At 51.5% G+C, this 22,374-nt stretch overlaps 1 protein-coding gene across 9 annotated transcripts in view; it reads right to left on the bottom strand.

Annotated features, from left to right (window-relative positions):
• Positions 1 to 22,374, bottom strand: part of LOC140898041 (butyrophilin subfamily 1 member A1-like) — a 317,607-nt gene that overhangs the window by 25,091 nt on the left and 270,142 nt on the right. For 2 of the 9 annotated variants that reach the window (XM_073311461.1, XM_073311459.1), the window contains exons 1-5: positions 20,024 to 20,280; positions 16,169 to 16,285; positions 14,253 to 14,600; positions 3,770 to 4,051; positions 207 to 314 (exon numbers count right to left, since the gene is read on the bottom strand). The exons of 6 other annotated variants lie outside the window; for them this stretch is intronic. In XM_073311461.1, coding sequence (XP_073167562.1) covers positions 207 to 314; positions 3,770 to 4,051; positions 14,253 to 14,600; positions 16,169 to 16,274 — 844 coding nt within the window. In that variant the 5' untranslated portion in view covers positions 16,275 to 16,285; positions 20,024 to 20,280. Of the gene's footprint in view, positions 1 to 206; positions 315 to 3,769; positions 4,052 to 14,252; positions 14,601 to 16,168; positions 16,286 to 20,023; positions 20,285 to 22,374 lie in introns of those variants that run through there. One more of the 9 variants, XM_073311462.1, reaches the window with a different exon arrangement.

Genomic DNA, 22,374 nt, shown 5'->3' with positions numbered 1-22,374 from the left:
CCACTTGACACTTCTCGGTTCACATGTGAAGTCATAATTTATCCAGCTCCCCCTCCACCCTCAGCCTGGCTCCCACTGCCTGAAACTCCTCCAAACATTGAATCATAGCCTCTTAATCCCTGTATCTCTACTTTTCGTTTTGTTATTAAACCTCTCTCTCTCTCTCACACACACACACATCAAGTTCCCCCCTCTCATTACTTCACCTTTCGCTCTGTGTTGCCTCCAGAAGCAGTAACTGGCCAAGCCAATGAGAACAGCCAGGATCACACCCAGAGCCACCATCCAGGGATTTACCCTTGGGAAAAACAGCTCTGCAAGAGAAAGTGCCATTGATTGGGAGCAAACACACACAGAATGAAGGCAGGACACTGTGACAGTGGTGACTCTGTGACTAGTTAAAAGAGTCTCACAGGGAAATACACAGTGAGATGTGGCTCTTTTGTGCTTTATTATTAAACCAATGAAAGTCCCAGCCTGGTTACTGAACATGGTTAATTAAAGGGGGGGTGGGGGGGTTGGGTGGACTCTGCTATGCAACACCTACCTACCACTGGCATAAGTTCAAGCATTCCCTAGGCCGGGGTAGTCAGTAGGTGGACTGCAGGCCAAATATAGACGACCAGATGTTTTGAATGGACCCTGGAATCTTTTAATTTACTTATTATTATCATTGTTTTTTTCATTATTATTATTATTTTCTCTGGTGTCTGACCTTGACTATACCTTGACCAAGAAATTTGGACCTTGACAAAAAATAATGGACGACCCCTGCCCTAGGCTGTTCTAAGTGATCCCAAAGCTGCATTCAGTGCAGACTGGCCCTCAGAATCAGAGGGTTGTGACCAGCTGCCTGACACCCCTGACTCCCCTGTGTTCACTGGGGCTCAGTTACACGAGAGAGTCTAGCCCAACATATGTTAATACAGAATTTTAATAAAAACAAAACTTGAGCCTGGAAATTCAGAGTCAAAATTCCTCCAAAGTCCTCTTCCCTGGGCCTTGGAGCAATGGCTGACTAGAGGATCCTTGTTAAGTGACTGGTGTATTGAAAACTGTGTAAAAATTATGAGCTGACACTTTAAATACAGAAGAGTTTCTTAGTGCTGCTTGCAGGCTAGGGGACTGTGTAGGGAGCGGGCGTCTGGGTCCTCTGAAGTCATTCTGCAAAGAGCCAGCCTAGAGCAAGGCAGGCTGAGTTCTGGTTCTCTGCTTTAGGGAGCAGCCTGCTTTTTCTCTCTCTGTATTTGGCTGTGGCATGTTAGAGCTCTGGATTCTTAGAAATAAAGCAGTTACATTGCAGCCTTACAGGAAGAGTATTTATGTTTTGTTTTCAACTCTCAGTGTGTATGCCGTGAACATAACAGTCAGGTAATACTGGGCATATCATAGACTAACCAGCACTTTGAGACCTCAGATTAACAGTGCTTTACAAATGCAACATTTTTATTATTATGGAGATGAAATTTTCATTCGGTATTAACCAAGTTATTTGGCAGATAATAACACATAAAATCAGGACCTTTTTTCCCTAAAAGTTAAGATACTCTTAGGTAAGATTAGGTAAGATTTTGTTTCTGCATATTTTGGGCCTGAACTTTTACTGCTGGTATTTTCAGATGTAATCTAAATAGCAATGCTCAGACCATACCCAGGGCTCTCTTCTGTTGTTTGGGGAAAATGACTTTTTTAGCCAGATTTTCATAAACACTCAGCACCCAGCAGTCACACTGAGAAGAGAGGAGAATTCCCTCCCCCACCCCTACTGACTGTGACGTTCAAGCACACACAGAGACGTCAGATACAAACATAAATACCCCTGCTGGGAGGTTGCAGCGTAACACGACTTTATTTCTTAGAGTCCGGAATCTTAACACACAAGAACCCCCGTAACAGAAAGAGGGGTGGCTCCCTAAGGTAGCAGGCACAACTCACCTCACCCTGCTTTAACTTGGCTCGTCTATAGGAACAGTGAGTGCGCGGCAGGCTGGGGTGTAAATCTCCCTTGCACTCGCTTGCTGTGCACTAACAGGCTGTGTGGACCCTGCTGCACCGCACTAAAAGTTCCCTGGTGCACTTTAAACTGTTCCCATTTCAAAGCAGCGTAGATCAAAGCGCACTACGGAATTGTTAGTGCACGTAGCAGGGTCCACACAGACAGTGCGCGCCAGGCTAGCGTGAGGGAGATTTACACCCCAGATTGCCACAAACTAACTGTTCCTGGAGACAAACCCTGATTCTGCTCACTTTGCTGCAGAGCCCTCTAGCCTGCAAACAGGACCTGGAAAACCTGCACTCCAACCCCTGCTCTTAAATTGATAGTGATAGCTCTCACTACAGCAAAAGAACAAAGGAGAATTCCCTCCTCCCCCGCCCCCACCCCCAATTGAGAAGAACGATGTTTGCTGGGTGCTGAGCTCTTATGAAAATCTGGCCAATGGCATCCCAGCTTGTAAGGCGCTAAACACCTTCAGCTCCTACTGGAGTCAAAGAGACTTGAGAGGTTGCTCAGGACTTTCCAAGTTGTGCTCAGCACGTTGAAGATCCAGGACAATAAATAAGAGACACAATGATAAATACTCTCTGCCCATGTCTGCAGTGTCTCAGTCTATCTATGGAGAGGGGTAACTAGTGGATGGAGAGGGGTAACTAATGGTGTTCCCCAAGGGTCAGTCCTAGGGCCAATCCTATTCAATTTATCCATAAATGATCTGGAGAAAGGAGTAAACAGTGAGGTGGCAAAGTTTGCAGAGGATACTAAACTGCTCTAGATCGTTAAGACCAAAGCAGACTGTGAAGAACTTCAAAAAGATCTCACAAAACTAAGTGATTGGGCAACAAAATGGCAAATGAAAGTTAATGTGGATAAATGTAAAGTAATGCACGTTGGAAAAAATAATCCCAACTATACACACAATATGATGGGGGCTAATTTAGCTACAACTAATCAGGAAAAAGATCTTGGAGTCATCGTCGAGAGTTCTCTGAAGACATCCATGCAGTGTGCACTGGTAGTCAAAAAAGCAAACAGGATGTTAGGAATCATTGAAAAAGGGATAGAGAATAAGACGGAGAATATCTTATTGCCCTTCTATAAATCCATGGTATGCCCACACCTTGAATACTGAGTATAGATGTGGTCTCCTCATCTCAAAAAAGATATATTGGCATTAGAAAAGGTTCAGAGAAGGGCAACTAAAATGATAGGGGTTTGGAATGGGTCCCATATGAGGAGAGATTAAAGAGGCTAGGACTTTTTAGCTTGGAAAAGAGGAGACTAAGGGGGGATATGATAGAGGTATATAAAATCATGAGTGGTGTGGAGAAAGTTATTTACTTGTTCCCATAATATAAGAACTAGGGGCCACCAAATGAAATTAATGGGCCACAGGTTTAAAACAAATAAAAGGAAGTTCTTCTTCACACAGCACACAGTCAACCTGTGGAACTCCTTGCCTCAGGAGGTTGTGAAGGCTAGGACTATAACAGGGTTTAAAAGAGAACTGGATAATTTCATGGAGGTTAAGTCCATTAATGCTATTAGCCAGGATGGGTAAGGAATGGTGTCCCTAGCCTCTGTTTGTCAGAGGGTGGAGATGGATGGCAGGAGAGAGATCACTTGATCATTACCTGTTAGGTTCACTCCCTCTGGGGCACCTGGCATTGGCCACTGTTGGTAGACAGGATACTGGGCTGGGTGGACCTTTGATCTGACTCAGTATGGCCGTTCTTATGTTCTTATCCATGCACAGCACGGACAGGCACTGACCTGCTATGGAAATCGCTGACTCTCTCTCCTGGTTGAGTCGGGTGTTCCTGACATGGCAGGACACTTTCTGGTTGGACTCTTCTGTTATAACAATGGCAATCTCTGTTTGAAACAAGTCATCGGCCTCTTGGGATATTTTTTCAGAAGCCGATGGTAAGAGCTGTCCCTGGAGATCTCTCCACTGAGCCTCGGGCTGTGGGTACCATCCAGCTGATTGACACACCACCCGGATCCCTCCATCCTGATGTCCCTCCACTGAGATGGCAGGAACAGAGCCCAAACCTACAGAAGAAATAAATAAACTTGTGATAATCCTGCAGTGCCCAGTAATGAGCGAAAAGCTTCATTACACTGTTATCAAAAGCCATTTCCTATTAAACTAATAATCAAATGTCAGTCCATGAGTGTGGCTGGTCAGTTAATGTGGTCAGATTCCTATTTGATATACATCATGTAAAGTTAATGTTAATAAACATGTTAATGTTAATAAAGTTAATGTTAATGTCAGGGCTGTTCTATGCACAAGCTTGCTCCAGTTTAGTTAAAGTGGTTTGGTTAAACCAGTGAACATCCCTGTGTGGACATTCTTAAATCAAGATGGAATCGACTCAAGCTTAATTAATATAAGCCATTTCCAAACCATTTAAAAGTGTCCATATAGGTTTTTGCACTACTTCATTGTAACCAGTGCATGTGTATGTACAGGCAAACCTTCAATTAATTCACTACCAACAAACTTTGTTACTGGGGAGTTCAGGTTGTCTTGGCTGTGCCTTGTACCCTTCAGAGCACAGAAGTTGGCAGCAGAAAACTGGACTCCTCTGAGAGACAGGAAACACACCCACACGCGCACCCACATTATACAGACATTAGATAACAAAGAAATACAGGGTGAAGGTAATGCCTTCTGCACCAGACCACACTTTTACTGATGAGCTAAACTGAAATAAAATGATCTTAATCTGAAATAAGAGGCTTCAATTTATCCAAAGGTGTGAATTCAAACTGATTTAGTTATTTCGATTGCAGCGGGTGTGCAGAGAAGCCTTACACTGTTTGGAAGTTTCACACAGAAGATCCTCCATGGAGAGGTGGAGAAGGGATGTATGTCTGGAGCCCTCCCCGCTTAGGAGTCTTTTTCTTTTAAACTTTATTTTTATTGTTTTTATATAAAATGTAAACACACAATGAACAAAACTTATACCCACAAATAATGCAAAAACCATGCACGAGATCAGTGGTTCTCAAACTACTGTACTTGTGACCCCTTTCACATAGCAAGCCTCTGAGTGCGACCCCCTTATAAATTAAAAACATTTGTTTATATATTTAACACCATTATAAATGCTGGAGGCAAAGTGGGGTTTGGGATGGAGGCTGTCAGCTCGTGACCACCCCATGCAAGAACCTCGCAACCCCCTGAGGGGTCCCAACCCCCAGTTTAAGAACCCCTGCACTAGATGGAAATAGCATATAAATAACAAAATACTACATTCATTATTTGCAAAACCTGGGGAAAAGCAAAGCAAAAACAAACAAAAAACTTGAACCCATAGAGGTCGTGCAGCCATCAATTATGAAAGTGACTTGTAGCGAGGGGGCGTGGCCTCCCTCCAGGCCTCACAGGGAGGAACCACCACCCATGCCCTGGTGGGCGGAGCCTGGCAAGACACGCCCACCGTGCCGGAATCAGAGGGGCTGGACAGGAAGTTTAAAAGGTGGGCACAGCAGCTCAGTTGGGCTGGAGATGGTGAAGGAGACAGACGCCTCCCACCCACTGCTGGGTCTTGCACCCAAGAGGGACCTCTGCAGCACTGAGGACTTGAAGGAACTGCCAGAGATATCAACAAGGACACGGAAGAGCTGCTGGGACTGCACTAGCTGCATACCCCGGGGAGAGGGAGGACACCCCACAAGATAAAGGTGCATGACAAGGGGGTCATAGGAAGTAGCCCAAGGACACCAGACAACAGTGTGGTGGTGGTACGAGAGGGCTGATCAGCGTGTTGTGGTGGGATCCTCACTGATCCAGTGGTGGAGCCCTCTGCCACTGCTAGGGCCTGGGCTGGGACGCAGTGGAGTACGGTCCCAGGTCCCTCTACCCCCTGCGGCTGCCCCACCCCTGGGGTGGCCACCTACCCACCTTAGGCCAAGAGGACTGCGTTTGTCTGCCATCTGCCTGAGCCATGTTGCCAGGTGATAGACTGTTTTGTGCTCCTCCCTGCCTGAGTGCCTGAGCTCCCTAGACTGTCTGGTGCTCTGCCCTGCCCAGAGACCCTGAGCCCCAAAACTGTATATTGCTCTGTCCTGCCCAGAAGGCCTGAGCTCCAGCAATGGCTAATTCCCCACTAAGGATTGCCTTTACAGAAATGTGGTAGCAAGGGGGTGTGGCCTCACTCCAAGGCGGATAGGGAGGACGGCCACAGGTGCTTACATGACTAAACAGATAAATAAGTGAGAATATAAGAGTATCGGGCACTAATATATACTAAACTGCATCTTCAGGAACACTGGCCTGTACGGAAAGCTGAAAACAGGGACTTTCTTTCCAGACCAGGTGATTCCAGTGAGGGATGCTGAAATGTCCCTACTGTTCCTGGGAGACCCAGCCTACCCCTTACTGCCATGACTCATGAAATCTTACATGGGAAACCTGGACAGCAGCAAGCAGTGCTTCAACAGTAGGGTTAGCTGGGGAGGTGAGCATGCATCTGCTCTGACTGAAGCATGATTAGGGACTTCATCATCTCTGTTTGCTCCTCCATCACTTTAATCATTTGCTTCTGTCCCTTTAGAATGTGCTCCTCACTCTTTCTGTCCTTCCTTTCCTTTCTCTCCACTTCCTGCATTCCATCACCTGCATTGTGCAGGAGGTCAGACTAGATGATCATAATGGTCCCTTCTGACCTTAAAGTCTATGATTCTTTTCTCTCTGAGGATTGGAGAACCTCTTGGTACATGTCCTCTATGCTATGCCTTGGTCGCTTCCTTAGCTGGCAAAGGTGCTCGGCCAGTGTGTAGGGAGTTCCCCTGAAGACAACATTTGCATTAGCACAAGAAACAATACACAGAAGCATCATTGTTAGTTCACACACAGCATACAATCCTTAGGAAAAAATTCACCTCTTATAACATACCAATCACTTTCTCTATGAACCCTGGCAAGCACACATCTCCACAAACACCCTAAGCATGATAAGTGAGGCCTGGACGGGTGGTGGGCATTCAAGATGAGGCAAGGGGTAGGTTATGTTTTCAGGGGATCCCTGAGGGTGACCATGGACAATAATGAAAAGTCTGCCCCCGTTTTCCACAGGCGGGGGTCACTGAAGTTGATATCTCACTCCTGAGGGTAAGCAAGGGTGCATCTATTGCACCCATGCGGGTTCAGACCCGGTCCCTATGCTACTCGCCTGTGTGCTGCTTTGGTCCCAGCACAAGTGATGCCGAGTTGCACGGGAAAGCGTTCTACAATGGCAGAAGGAACAAAGCAGCTCTTTCAGGTAGAGATGGCGGATGCACAGTAAACAGGGGCAGTTAAAAATGCAGCGAAATGCAGTCCGAAGCTCATGGAATGCTGGGATGGAAAAATGCATCATGGGATGCTGAACCCACACCCATGATGCATTGCGATCCGCTCCACCGTCCCACAACACCGAGCTGCAGACCGTGGCGAATAGCACAGTGGGAGAGCTATCCACAATGACAGGTTTCAGAGTGGCAGCCATGTTAGTCTGTGTCAGCAAAAACAATGAGGAGTCCTTGTGGCACCTTAGCCTTGGTCTACACTACGAGTTTAGGTCGAATTTAGCAGCGTTAGATCGATTTAACCCTGCACCCATCCACACGACGAAGTCATTTTTATCAACTTAATGGGCTCTTAAAATCAATTTCTGTACTCCTCCCCGATGAGAGGATTAGCGCTGAAAGCGACATCGCCGAGTCAAATTTGGGGTAGTGTGGACGCAATTCGACGGTATTGGCCTCCGGGAGCTATCCCACAGTGCTCCATTGTGACCACTCTGGACAGCGCTCTCAACTCGCATGCACTGGCCAGATAGGCAGGAAAAGCCCCGCAAACTTTTGAATTTCGTTTCCTCTTTGGCCAGCGTGGCAAGCTGATCAGAACAGGTGACCGTGCAGATCTCATCAGCAGAGGTGACCATGGAGTCGCAGAATCGCAAAAGAGCTCCAGCATGGACCGAACAAGAGGTACTGGATCTGATCGCTGTACAGGGAGACGAATCCGTGCAGGCAGAACTCCGTTCCAAAAGATGAAATGCCAAAATATTTGAAAAAATCTCCAAAGGCATGATGGACAGAGGCTATAACAGGGACCCGCAGCAGTGCCGGGTGAAACTTAAGGAGCTCAGGCAAGCCTACCAAAAAGGCAAATGGCCACTCCGTGTCAGACCCCCAGAAATGCCGGTTCTATGATGAGCTCCATGCAATTCTAGGGGGTGCCTCTACAACTACCCAACACCATACATGGACTCCTGCAAGGGAGTCTCACACAACAGGGATGAGGATTTTGGGGACGAGGAAGATGAGGAGGAGGGGGGAGGTTGAAGACAGCGCACACCAGGCAAGTGGAGAAACCGTTCTCCCCGACAGCCAGGAACCGTTTATCACCCTGGAGCCAATACCCTCCCCGTGATGAGAGGAGACAAGATGAAATGCTGAGGCTACTGGAGGATCAAACTGATATGCTCCAGCGTATGGTTGAGGTGCAGGAAAGGTATAGATCACCACTGCAGCCCCTGTGTAACCAACCACCTGCCTCCACAAGTTCCATAGCCTCCTCACCCAGGCGCCCAAGAACGCGCAGGGTGGGGGAGGGGCTCCGTGCACCCAACCACTTCACCCCAGAGGACTGCCCAAGCAACAGAAGGCTGGCATTCAATAAGTTTTCAAGTGTAGTGTGGCCTTGTCCTCCCCTCCTCCCCCGCCCCTCCAGGACTACCTTGCCAGTTATCCCCCTATTTGTGTGATGAATTAATAAAGAATGCATGAATTTGAAACAACGACTTTATTGCCTCTGCAAGCGGTGATTGAACAGAACTGTCACACCATAGCCCGGCCAGCCATGAAACTGGTTTTCAAAGCTTCTCTGGTGTGCAGCATGCCCTACTGTGCTCTTCTAACCGCCCTGGTGTCTGGCTGCACGTAATCAGCGGCCAGGCGGTTTGCCTCAACCTCCCACCCCGCCATAAACATCTCCCCCTTACTCTCACAGATATTGTGGAGCACACACCAAGCAGCAATAACAATGGGAATATTGGTTTCACTGAGGTCTGAGCGAGTCAGTAAACTGCGCCAGCAACCCTTTAAACATCCAAATGCACATTCTACCACCATTCTGCACTTGCTCAGCATATAGTTGAACAGCTCCTGACTACTGTCCAGGCTGCCTGTGTATGGCTTCATGAGCCATGGCATTAAGGGTCCCCAAGGATAACTGTAGGCATTTCAACATCCCCATTGGCTATTTTCTGGTCTGGAAATTAAGTCCCTTGCTGCAGCTGTTCAGATAGACCTGACTTCCTGAAGATGGGAGTGTCATGTACCTTTCCTGGCCATCCCACGTTGATGTTGGTGAAACGTCCCTTGTGATCCACCAGTGCTTGCAGCACCATTGAAAAGTACCCCTTTCGGTTTATGTACTGACTGTCTTGATGGTCTGGTCCCAAGATAGGGATATGCGTTCTGTCTATTGCCCCTCCACAGTTAGGGAATCCCATTGCAGCAAAGCCATCCACTATGACCTGCACGTTTCCCAGAGTCTCAACCCTTGATAGCAGCAGCTCAGTGATTGCATTGGCTACTTGGATCACAGCAGCCCCCACAGAAGATTTGCCCACTCCAAATTGATTCCCGACTGACTGGTAGCTGTCTGGCGTTGCAAGCTTCCCGAGGGCTATCACCACTCGTTTGTGAACTGTGAGGGCTGCTCTCATCTTGGTATTCTTGCGCTTCAGGGCAGGAGAAAGCAAGTCACAAAGTTCCATGAAAGTGCCCTTACGCATGCGAAAGTTTCACAGCCACTGGGAATCATCCCAGACCTGCAACACTATGCAGTCCCACCAGTCTGTGCTTGTTTCCCGGGCCCAGATTCGGCATTCCATGGCATGAGCCTGCCCCATTGCCACCAGGATGGCCAAATCGCCAGGGCCCATGCTTTGAGAGAAGTCTGTGTCCCTGTCCTCATCACTCTCGTCACTGCGCTTCCGTCACCTCCTCGCCTGCTTTTGCAGGTTCTTGTTCTGCACGTACTGCAGGATAATGCGCGAGGTGTTTACAATGCTCATAACTGCCACAGTGATCTGAGTGGGCTCCATGCTTGCCGTGGTATGGCGTCTGCAGGAGAAGAGGAGAGCAGAGTTGCAGGGGAAGCGGAGGTTGGATGACCAGTTTTGCAGACCTACTGCACCGTCTGCTGCCAGGACACAACAGCTGAGCAGGCTGCACGCTTGCACGCTTGCCATGGTATGGCGAGACAAGAAGAGCCGAGCAGAGTTGCAGCGGAAGCGGCCGACGATGACGGTCATCAGGGTTGGACTAGATGACCTTCAGGGGTCCCTTCCAACCCTGATATTCTATGATTCTATTGAGTGTCCAGGGAGACTGAAGTGCTCTCCTACTGGTTTTTGAATGTTACAATTCTTGATGTCAGATTTGTGTCCATTTATTCTTTTGCATAAAGACTGTCCGGTTTGGCCAAAGTACATGGCCGAGGGGAATTGCTGGCACATGATGGCATATATCACATTGGTAGATGTGCAGGTGAACGAGCCCCTGATGGTGTGGCTGATGTGGTTAGGTCCTATGATGGTGTCCCTTGAATAGATATGTGGACAGATTTGGCACTGGGGTTTGTTGCACGGTTTGGTTCCTGGGTTAGTGTTTTTGTTGTGTGGTGTGTAGTTGCTGGTGAGTATTTGCTTCAGGTTGGGGGGCTGTCTATAAGTGAGGACTGGCCTGTCTCCCAAGCTCTGTGAGAGTGAGGGATCGTCTTTCAGGATAGTTTGTAGACCGCTGATGATGCGCTGGAGAGGTTTTAGTTGGGGGCTGTAGTTGACGGCTAGTGGCATTCTGTTACTTTCTTTGTTGGGCCTGTCCTGTAGTAGGTGACTTCTGGGTACCTTTCTGGCTTACCTACATGCCTCCAGCTTTCATCCAGACCACATCACATGATTCATTGTCTATAGCCAAACTCTAAGATACAATCGCATTTGCTCCAATCCAATCCAATCCCTTAGACAGAGACAAACACCTACAGGATCTCTATCAAGCATTCTTAAAACTACAATACCCACCTGGTGAAGTGAAGAAACAGATTGACAGAGCCAGAAGGGTACCCAGAAGTCACCTGCTACAGGACAGGCCTGCCTGTAGTAGGGAGGGAAAGAAGGGTTGAGGCCTCCTCAGGTAAGGGGAAGGAGTGGGATGGGAGGGATTTGATATGGTGAGGGGTGGTGTAAAAGTTGTGAGTTTCGGAGCAGGGAGTCCTGTCAGCCCCAAATTCTCCCCCTCCCCATGCTGGGATCTGGGGGAGCCCTACCCCTCTGCAGGGCTCTGAACTCCTTTTTTTGCCCCCCTATGGCCTGGGATCTAGGAGACCCTGTCACTCTTGGGCTGTCTAAGCCCCTCATGTAATCTGTGATCAAGGGGAAGTGGGGTGGGGGGTTGAATGTGATGAAAATGTAAACACCTGAAATGCAGGAAATCAATAGTTAAAATACACATCGCCCCTGGGTTGGGTTTGCCACAGTGTGTGGGGGAGGGGGAGTTGTATTGGGTGGGCCTGCAACATGGCTGGGTAAGTCCGGCTGGACCAGGGCCGGGGGGCTCAGCTCGGCATGGTAGTTGGGGTGAAGAGCCCAGCTCAGTGTGCTGCTCATGTAACCGAGGTAGTGTGTGGCCCACCAGTGAGCTGCTACCTGTGATATGTGCTCCCAGAAATGTAGGGCAGAGGGGAACTAAATGTTGTGGGGGATGGTGGAGAAGGAAACAGACACACCAGTTTCCTCTCACACGCTTAAATTAGCCGCTGTATAATAAAACTGTCAAGGTGTTGGGGCAGGGACCTGGGATGAGATTTCTCTCACCAGCCCTGTTACAAGCTACACACTGAAAACATTGCACAGCACGACCATTATCCCCACTGCACTATCAGAGTGCACAGCGGGAGGGGCACTGAACAACCACGGGGCAACCCGCCCCAGCTCCGGGCTGAGCAGCCGGCCTCCCCGCCCCTGAAGCCTCCCCTCCCTCCCCGGCGAAGCCGGGATGGCTCCAACACTAGGCCAAGCCACCGACCCCTGACCCCAGTGCTGGGCTGAGGCGCTGGACCCCCGAGCAGTAGGCTAGCCCCAGCGCTGGGCCGAGCCCCCAGCCACCCGAGCGCCAGGCCAAAGCACTGCCCCCCACCCCAAGCCCCCCCAGCACCAGGCAGCGCATGACCAAGCTGCCCCACTCCCCTGCCAGACACCCCCAGCCGGCCGCCCACTGGCTTGCCGCGTCCCTCCTCACTCCCCCTCCCAAGAGGAGGAGGGATGCAGTGAGCAGCGGGGACTTCTGGAGGGGTGGGGGTGGTGTTGTGGCAGGACCACCGCGGTGCAAGCGTCCAGCAGCGGATTGGCGGCAGGGAAGGCTCAGCCTTCCCACGCCTCTTCTACCCACCGCCCATGACTACAACCACCTAAATGGCCACTAACTCCTGCAACAAACGTTTCCCTTTCTGTTTAAAAAAAACTAGGAAATTCAGTGACAAAACCTTCGTTAGCACAGAGTTCAGGCTGCCTGGTGATATTATCTCCTGCCCTTCCAGAGCACAGTGACAGCTCTGCCCCCCTGCTCCCACTGCTCTCTCCACTGGTCAGGACAGCTACACTGAACACCGGGAATGCAGCTGCAGTGCAGGCAGACACATGCTGCAATTCAAATCTGTGGAACACAACACAAACAATGGCACCTTCCTGTAACCCTTCCTCATGTCTATTCACTGACAGAAAACTTAGGGTAGGTCTACACTACTGCAGTAAGTCGACCTAAGGTACGCAACTCCAGCTACATGAATAATGTAGCTGGAGTCGATGTACTTTAGGTCGAGTTACAGCGGTGTCTACACCATGCAGGGTTGATGGGAAACAGTCTCCCGTTGACCTACCTTACTCTTCTCGTTGGGGGTAGAGTACATGGGTTGACTGGAGAGCAATCCACGGTCGATTTGGCGCGTCTTCACTAGACCCGCTAAATCAACTGCCGGTGTATCGATCAACACTCCGTCGATCCTGGCTGTCGTGTAGATGTAGCTTTAGTTACCTCCAGGCAACCTTAACTCTGTATTATCTCATGCACTTCCAGAACGCTGAGTTCAGCAATACTCAGGCCTCTAAAACTAGGAAATCCATCAGGAAGGTAAATACCCAAACAACCTTAACTCTGCCCCTTTGGAGCTGTCAATAACCACTGGGAATTGGTTGCATGCACTAAAGTTGCATCCACTGTGCTTGGTGTAGCTGTAATGGCTAGAGAAGGGATTATTTGGAGCATATTGGCAGAGCTGTCACAGTGACATCAGGAGAGTGCAGGTGTACCTTGAGGGATCAATCATGCCTCATTTCAGCGCGGAGTGGTGCAGATTGTGTCAGTAGCAGGGCACAGGCTCCTTGCCATGGGGATTGTCAGCAGCCTGGTGTCAGATATGCCAGTGATCTCCAGGGCTTGGTGAGGGGTAAGTGAAGGCAACGTCCCAGAAGAAATCCACACCCACAGGGCAAGGGTGACGAGGCGATAACATTTTGCAAGTTGGGGGTGGTTTGTGTGGAGTAGGCTCAGTGTTTGAGTGTAGACCCAGATGTTCGCTGCACCTGGCCTAAACCTCATGTCCTCGTTACAGAACTAGCTGCATCTCTGTCCCCTGGCTGGTCTTTCTGACAGCACCTTCAGGAGTCAGGCCTCCTGCCTCTGCCTGTCCTGGGAGTGGGAATTCCTCAATTCTCCCACTCTTAGACCAGGCTCTGGGCTACAGGGCCCTGTGTATCAACCACTGTTACCCTGAAGGGGTCAGACACGAGCCGAGATCAATTCCAGCTGGTGGCATCAGTTTGGGGAGGATCAGAATCATTGTTTCCCCATGTGCACAAAATAGTTGTAATAACCACAACACGTTAATGTCACCTGACTGTTCCGGGGTGTCAGTGCGTCTCGTTAACCCCTCGCTCTAATGACTCAAATTTGGGCCACTAACCCCACCCTAGACTCCAATGAGTCACAGCAATTTTCAAGACAATCTGAGAATGTGTCCGGGTTTTAGAGACCTTAGAAAAATGGATATTAAACAGCAAACTAGAATCGACCTTATCCAGAGCAGAGTTGCTGACCCACTATAATAAGAAAAATTGTGTCATCTCACAATTAACCCTCTGACTCCACTTATTACCGCGCTGAAGACATTAAATCATCATCAGAAGTCACTGACCTGCCACCTGCAGTTCCAATATAGCATCTTCATAAAAGACACTGGACTTAAAAAAACACGTGTAATGCCCATTGTCGGAGGGTCGGATATTGCGTATTCTCAAGGAAACTCTCCCATTGGTGATGTCATCTTTCAAGAGCTCAGTTCTTCCTCGATATTCCTGCATTTGCTCGCCGTACTGATCCTGCCCATCACGGTACAAGTGCACAGCTAGAGAGAACTGGGATCGGAACCATCTCAGCTCCATATTCTCAGCGCTTATCCTGGGGAAGAGGTGGCAGGGCAGGACGGCCTCCCCACCTAGGGAGGCAGTGATTGGGTGGTCAGGTCCAGTCACTGTGAACTGTGCTGTGAAATGTACAATGAAAAATGGAAATTAAATCAGAGAGGGGCTGGAAGTGGCATTAATTCAGCAGTAAGACACACAGTAAGAGAGCACCCTGTGTTAAAAGTGAGAGACCATTTAAAGACAAAAGCCTGATAGAGCAAATTTATCATAAACCAAACAAAGGACTGAACACATTACACTTATACCAAAGGATTCACATCTGGCACATGGGACTCTCTGGTAGGTTCCAAATTCTTTCAAACCTTTGTCTAAGGGTTTGTCCTCTTGGTTAACAGGTCCTGTCACTTTGCAGCCCAAGATCTTGGGCCTCTGGTCAGTTCAAATCCAGCTTTTATACCAAAAATCTTTCTTCTCTTGGGCTTCTGGGACATGGTCTAACCCAGTTTATGCAATTCTCCCTAGGGGTGGTACATCTCTGGAGCTGTTACCTGTCCCACGTAGATTACAATCCCAGACCCACCAAGACACATATAACAGGTATAGATACCATTGATAAAGGGGGTACAAAAATAAACAGAACATGCATACAGTGAATTTGATAGTTCCCAAAATGCCACAAGTGGCTGCAATATCCACCACACAGAGTTCACATGTGAGTGTTATACATTGTCCCTATTATCTCTGAATAGGGCTCTAACTTCTCATGGGCACCCTGGGGATAATGGTACTGGGGGCCTGGTTCTCTGATACACCAAGGCCTTTTTGTGCTGCTCCAACACAGGGACCTCCTCAACTGCAGGGGTGTGTGTGTGTGTGTGTGTGTGTGTGTAAAGTTTTACAAGGTGTAAAGATATGAAAACAGATCATCACTCTGCCGACACTGGCTTTAAAGGTAAAGTCAGAGGGCGGATAATGGAGAGGGGGGAGGAGGCAGATAGAAAAGTGCAAGAAACAGAAAACCGGTCACCGTGGAACTGCACAGGATGTGGGGGTCTCAGTGCAGAGACTCAGCATCAGGAGAGACAGAGAGAGCTGGTTAAATTAACAGGATGGAAACCACTGCAGGAGTAGCTATGGAGCCATCCCGGGGGTGGAGTGGGTCACTATCAGGGCTTCACTGAGGACACAGAGTGAAGAAGCCGGCAAATAACCTCACATCCTCACTGTGAGATGAGGTCTGGCTCTGAGCTCTAGTCAGATGCGTCTGGTGCAGCATGAATGACTTGTGGGTTGTTACGTCTAAACTGGAGTCTAGGATTCAGGACTCCTTCATGGCTGAAGAGTCTGATTTGTGACGTATACGGTCTGTCAGTGCAGCGTATAGGAATTGGATAGTGCCCTTTTAAATAGTTTGTGAACCCTGTAGTGGTGCTCACTGTGCTCTGTGTTTTAGAAGCTGCCAGAAATCAGCCATAGCAGTAGGATGAACGCAGTGTACAGGCCTGACAAGATGCTGTATAGATAGTAACCATGGTTACTGGGGACCCAGCTGTGCCCTGTGGTTTCTCCACGTTGCTGGTTGTGGGGAGGTTGAGCAGACGTGGTTTATAAGATAAGGCAGTGATGTGAGATGTACGGTGATGACCAGCAACAGTTGCAAACCCAGCGAGGAGGCCGGAGCTCCTACCTGACGCCAGCCTGTGGACCTGTAGAGCGAGGCAGAGAGTGACGTAGCCAGGCAGAGCGGAGCTCACTGTGGAGCCGGGGGAGAACGAGGGAACCTTCCCCGTCATCGTAGCTTGGTCTGGGGAACAGGAGAAATAACAAACCAGACGGTGAGTGTGATGCATTGACAGTGCCATGGTTGTCTGACTTTCACAGCCCTGGTCCACTGGTCAGTTATGTTTACATGAGCACAATTCCGAATATTCGAACACTAAGGTCAGAGGGGACCATTCGATCATCTAGTCTGATCTGTGACACAGGCCAAAGACTCTCACCCGTTTACCCCTGTACTGAGCCCAAACTTGTGTTTGACTGAAGCATCTTCCAGAAAGTCACCAAGTCTTTATCTGAAGACAGCAAGAGATGGACAATTCATCCCTTCCCTTGGTAGTTTATTCCAGTGATTAATAACCCTCACTGTTACAATACTGTGCCTTAATTCTAATTTGAATTTGTTCATTTTTAAATTCCAGCCACTGGTTCTTGTTATGCCTTTCTCCACTGTATTAAAGAGAGCTTTAGTACCATGTGGCAGATGGGGAACTTTACTGAAATATTTTTGTGAACTATCGGTAGGACTCAGCAGCGATGCCAAGGGGATCGGTACAGTTTTGGGGGAAAGAATTGCTTCTCTCGCTGGGACATGGCCGAACAGGCTAGGTATCTGAGATGTAGAGCCACTCAGACTGTCTGCGCTGGGATCAACACAGATCAATGGAGGATCTTGAAAAGACAATGGGAAGCCTCAACAACTGAGCATCAACTTCTAGAGCAAGTTTCTTCCCCCACCTCTCTGCAGGGAAGAGGAGCAATAGCCCAGACCTGGAGCACAAAGGGAGAAGGTGTCAGGTGTCTGTGTTAAAGAACTGGACTGACAGAGACACAGGAACTCACTTGGGATTTAGACACAAAAAAAGGGACAGGGAGCGAGTGAGCCAAGCTGGACCCTGCGGCAACACGGCTCGGCGGAGCCCCAGCTCTGGACCCCTCTCTTAAAGTTTGCTTCTCTGGGCTGACCTAAGGACTTTCGGATTCCATAGGCCAGGTGACTAACACATTGTTACAGATATTCACTGAGAACATTGAGCCCTGAAAGGGTAGAAAAAGTCTCCTGCAGGAGTCTGGGTTGGTTGGACTTGCTGCAAGGAGCCACGGAGAAAGCCAGGGATCGCTGGTGCTCAAAGGCCCAGTTTGTGAGTCACTGAAGCCATGGACCTGTCTCTGTGGAATTGTGTGGATCGTGGGGTTCAGAACAATAAAGGCGTCACTCCCAAGGGCCTGGCTGAAGGCCAGGGCACAGACCAGACCTTGTGAATCCATGACACAAAGTCACCTCTCACTCTACTCTTTGCTAAACTGAACAGATTGATCTCCTTCCGTCTCCTTCTGTGAGGTGTTTGCTCCAGCCCCCAAATCATGTTTGTGACCCTTTTCTGCAGTGTCTGGGATATTTTGGGGTGCAGTCATGTAAGGGGTTGCGTCACTGCCTGCCCTGCCCTCCCGAGTGCAGCTGCTCAGAGCCCCTGGGGAACCTGCCCACGTCACACAGGCACCTGCCTGGGAGCAGTTCAGAGTTGAGCTCTCTTGGAAACGTGGCCCTCACCCTCTAGAGGCTGCATTGCTGTGAAGGGCAGTGGGGGGCTTCCGACAAGGGCTCACACCACATAGCGCCGATGGAAGCTCTGGCTGGGTCTGGACTGTGACAGGATGAAGTGGCTGTTACCTGCCTTAGGCCAGGACAGCAGCAGGGGCCGGCATGGCCCAAAGAGCAGCCACACTGGGGAGGAAGTAGGTGAGAGCAGGGCTGGCAGGTGAGTCACTCACTGAGCACCTGCATTCGGCGGCGGCTGCTGATAGCAAGCCAGTAAGAGGTAAAGCTCCCCCCTTCCTGCCAGGAACCCCCCTAAGGGAAGCAGCAGCCTCACCTGCCCACCTTTGGGGTGAGCCTCCCCCGGAATGCAAAGGGCCTCGAGGGCACAGATAGGTGCAATTTACACTCAGAGGGGGAGATTTTCACAAACACAGGGGAGTTAGGATCAATGGGGCTTGTGCTCCTGAATTCCTTAGGAGCTTTAGAAAATCTCCCCCTCCCTGGCTGAAAATATTCATCAATGCAAAATTAGCCAGTGACTATTGGGGGGATAGGGTTTGTTGCTATGCTCTCCAGGTAGCCCAGCCCCACCCTTTGGGCCTCAGTTCCTGCAATGTTGTTCAGACAGCCTGGCTCAGATACTCCTCTCCTGGGCCCCAGCTGCTCTGCTCTTCTCCAAGAAACAGGTGCCAGCAAGCCAGGGAAACAAAAAAGCAAGATGGTGCCTGGCTGCATGCAACAAACCTGCTGAATTCTCTGGGATCTTGGAAAAATGCTAAATTCCATTACCAGGGAATGTTGTGATAATCGGGGTAAAAATGTCCCTGAATTGTGAGTGGAGCTATGAGAAGTGAGCAACATTAATACTCCCTGCCTTAAGCAGGAATAGTGGGGGGTGGCCCTGACCCACCCCTGAGAAGTCTAACTGCATTATTTCCACAAATCATGGACCCTGAGCTGCTCTGGGCCCTAAGCTACTGTTTAGTCTGATTATGCCTAGCATCGTGGATGGGCAGCTTCTCAACTCAGGGGAAGGGAAGGGACCTAGGGGGAGGGGCAGAGTGGGGGTGGGAAGAGTTGGAGTAGGGAGGCGGAGTTGGGGCAGGATCTCAGGGGAGGGGGCGGGGCCGGGGCCGGGATAGGGCACTTGCTGGCAAAACCAAAAGTTAGCACCTATGGCCTCTCCCCATCCCCCACCCAGGCAGGGACTTATCCCGTGTCCTGGCAGGTGGCTGGGGTGGGGTTGAAAGGCACTGCCAGGGGACCTTGTGCATGTCTCTTCCTCGCTGGTGTCTCTATCCCTGGCTGGTCACTTTGCCCATGTGCTGGGAGCTTTGAGCTGCTCCCCATGGAGGGAGAGCAGGAGAAACCAGCCTCTGGTGACTGGGGGTCTGGGCACAGCCGGGCCCTTGTGGGAGAGGCTCAGGGGTCTATGCGCTGGGCTGGAGCCTGTCCGGTGTCACTCTGTGTGTCCGGTCCCTACCCCTGCCCCTCCCCGCAGCTCCTGCTCCCCCGGCCATCCCCTGGGCGGGCTCCAACTGTGGGCTGGGACTCTTGCCAACTTTCGGACAGAACGAAACCGAACACCCTTGCCCCACCCCTTCTCCGAGGTCCCCCCCACTCACTCCATCCTCCCCACATCGCTCGCTTTCCCCCACCCTCACTCACACGCTAATTTTAACCGGGCTAGGGAGGGTCCCTTTTCGACTGGGTGTTTGGTTGAAAACTGGACACGTGGCAACCGTAAGTGCCAAGGTGCTGCACTCCCCCGACCCCGCCCCAGCTGTGTCTGGCTGCAGCCCCCCAGGGGTGGGTGCAGGGTTGGTGTGATCCCTGCCCCGCTGGGAGGGGCTGTGTCTGGGACCCCGGGGCTTTGGTGGGGTGTTGCAGGACAGGGCAGAGCAGAGCAGAGCAGAGAAGGTGCCTCGGGTCACAGGGCTCCCTGGACGGGGGAGCACCCGGCCTCCCCCCACCTGGCCCCCTGGCCCAGCCCGGCTGTCGGAAGACGCCTGCCCCGTTCATCTCCATAGGCGCGCTGCCTGGGGTGACCATATTTCCTCAAAGGGCAAACGGGACACGCCCTGGGGCTAGCCCAAGGCCCCCCCCACCCTATCGCTCAGAGCTGGCCTGAGCCCTGCACTCCCCCAACCCAGGACTGGCGTCAGCCCCTCCCCCACCCCCATGCCTCCCATGCGGGCTGGCCCGACCCGCACCCGGGTCACTCACCGAGGCTGCAGCCCCGGATCCGCACACGGGGTCACGGAGCCGGAGCCGGAGGGTTGGAGACCGGACCCGCCCTCATCATTTGTGTGAATTTGTAGCTGAATTGACGGGGCCGAGCCTCCCCCCGGGCCTCCCCGCGCTTCAAAACTGAAAGTACCAAAGTAGCTGAAAGTGAAAGTCCCGGTCCGTGGTCCCGGCTGGGTGGGGCGGAGCAAATTGCTCTGAAAGTCCCAGCCCCCCCCAGGGCTCGGAGCTGGCGGGGTTGGGCCTGGCGGGGGCAGTTCGGTGGGGGAGCCAGTGTCGGGGTGTCAATGCCCCCCTCGCTGTTCCTGCCCCCCCCCGCTGTTCCTGCCCCCCAGGGATCGCTGGGCTCTCAGTAATTCCCCCGCCCAGCCCCGTCCCCACAGCCCTGTCCGGCGGGGGAAACGAAGCAGCAGCAGCGAAAAGCACCAGCCAGGTCACCCCCCCGCCCCGCCCCGCCCCGGGGGGAGGCGGAATGAGGAAGGACAATGAGGCGTCTTTGTGGCACCTCAGAGACTAACAGATTGCGAGGTGAGGTGGGTTTTAGCTTCTGCTCAAATAAATGTGTTAGTCTCTAAGGTGCCACCAGGGTTGTTTCTGCTGATACAGACTAACCCGGCTGCCCCTCTGAAACCTGTCAGAATGGGGAAGGGGGCCGATGCTGCGGGGGGAGGGGAGCTGAAATCCGGAGTGACTGAGTGGGACCGGGGTGGGAACCAGGAGCGGATCAAGGGGGAGGGGCAGAGGGGGGGGTGACTCAGGAACTGCCGGGCTGTAGCTGGCTCGGCTCCTGCAGGCGCTCAGGGGGGCAGAGCCGGGGCGGGGGGGTCAGGGAGGGCAGCAGCAGCTCTGGGACTCGCAGCGCCCCCCCCCCCGGGAGCAGAGCTGGGGCGAGGAGGGGCCCTTGGTGCAAAGTCACTTTCCTGCCCGGCCCCGGCCCCGGCCCTTTCCCCGGGTCTCTCCCCTCCGCTGCAGGCTCCGGCTCAGGGGCTGGTGTCGGCAGAGCCCGGGGCTGCCCCAGGGGCTGGTTCCAGCCCCCGGCGTGTGTCCCCCCCCCCCGCGGGAGCGCCATGGCCAAGTCTGAGGGTCGGTGAAAGCTGCGGGGGGCTCAGGGCTGGGGCTGGAGGCTGCGGGAAGCGGCGGGTCCGTCCCTGTTACGCTGTCACCAGCAGCCCTGGGCCCTGACCCAAGGGGCTGGATTTTTATAAATCACATGAGTTCCCCTCCCGCCAGCCCTGCTCCTTCCGGAACAGGGAGCAGGCGGGGGAGCAGAGCCCAGATCTGGGGCCGTGTCCTTGTTGCTCAGCACAGATGCTCCCAGCCACCAACACCCTCTGCAACGCCCCCCCCCCCCCATCTCCCCAGCAGCCCTTAGTCACAGCAGCACCCCCTGATGTGTGAAATGGGAGGGTTTGCAGGGTCAGGCCCTCGTTGGCTCTCATATATTATTGCTCCATATTTCATACAGGGGAAGGCGGGATCCAGGAAGGGGGTCTGATCGGAGGGGGTGGGGGAGGGGGCGAGACTTCAGCACTGAAGCCCAGGTGGGGAAAGGGCTGAGATCCAGGCAGCTGAAGCTGGCCAGTGTGTCAGGAACTGCTTCACATCGGAATTTGCTACCAGGAGCCAAAACCGAAACTCACATGAAGACTGGAGCCTAAGCCCTGGTCTACACTACGAGTTTTGGTAGAATTTAGCAGTGTTACATTGATTAACCCTGCACCCATCCACACAATGAAGCCATTTTTGTCGACTTAATGGGCTCTTAAAATCGATTTCTGTACTCCTCCCGGATGAGGAGATTAGCGCTGAAATCGACATCGCCGGGTCGAATTTGGGTTAGTGGATGCAATTCGATGGTATTGGCCTCCGGGAGCTATCCCACAGTGCTCCATTGTGACCGCTCTGGAGAGCACTCTGAACTCGGATGCACTGGCTAGGTAGACAGGAAAAGCTCCACGAACTTTTGAATTTCATTTCCTGTTTGGCCAGTGTGCGGAGCTCATCAGCAGAGGTGACGATGGAGTCCCAGAATCGCAAAAGAGCTCCAGCATGGACCGAACGGGAGGTACTGGATCTGATCGCTGTATGGGGAGAAGAATCCATGCAGGCAGAACTCCATTCCAAAAGACGAAATGCCAATATATTTGAAAAAAATCTCCTAGGGCATGAAAGACAGAGGCTATCACAGGGACTTGCAGCAGTGCTGCGTGAAACTTAAGGAGCTTAGGCAAGCCGACCAAAAAACCCAAGAGGCAAACACCCACTCGGGGTCAGAGCCCCAGACATGCCGCTTCTATGATGAGCGGCATGCCATTCTAGGGGGTGCCCTT

The sequence above is a fragment of the Lepidochelys kempii genome, chromosome 14 (genome assembly GCF_965140265.1).
Source record: "Lepidochelys kempii isolate rLepKem1 chromosome 14, rLepKem1.hap2, whole genome shotgun sequence".
NCBI lineage: Eukaryota > Metazoa > Chordata > Testudines > Cheloniidae > Lepidochelys > Lepidochelys kempii.
This window is presented reverse-complemented; position numbering and strand designations above follow the sequence as displayed.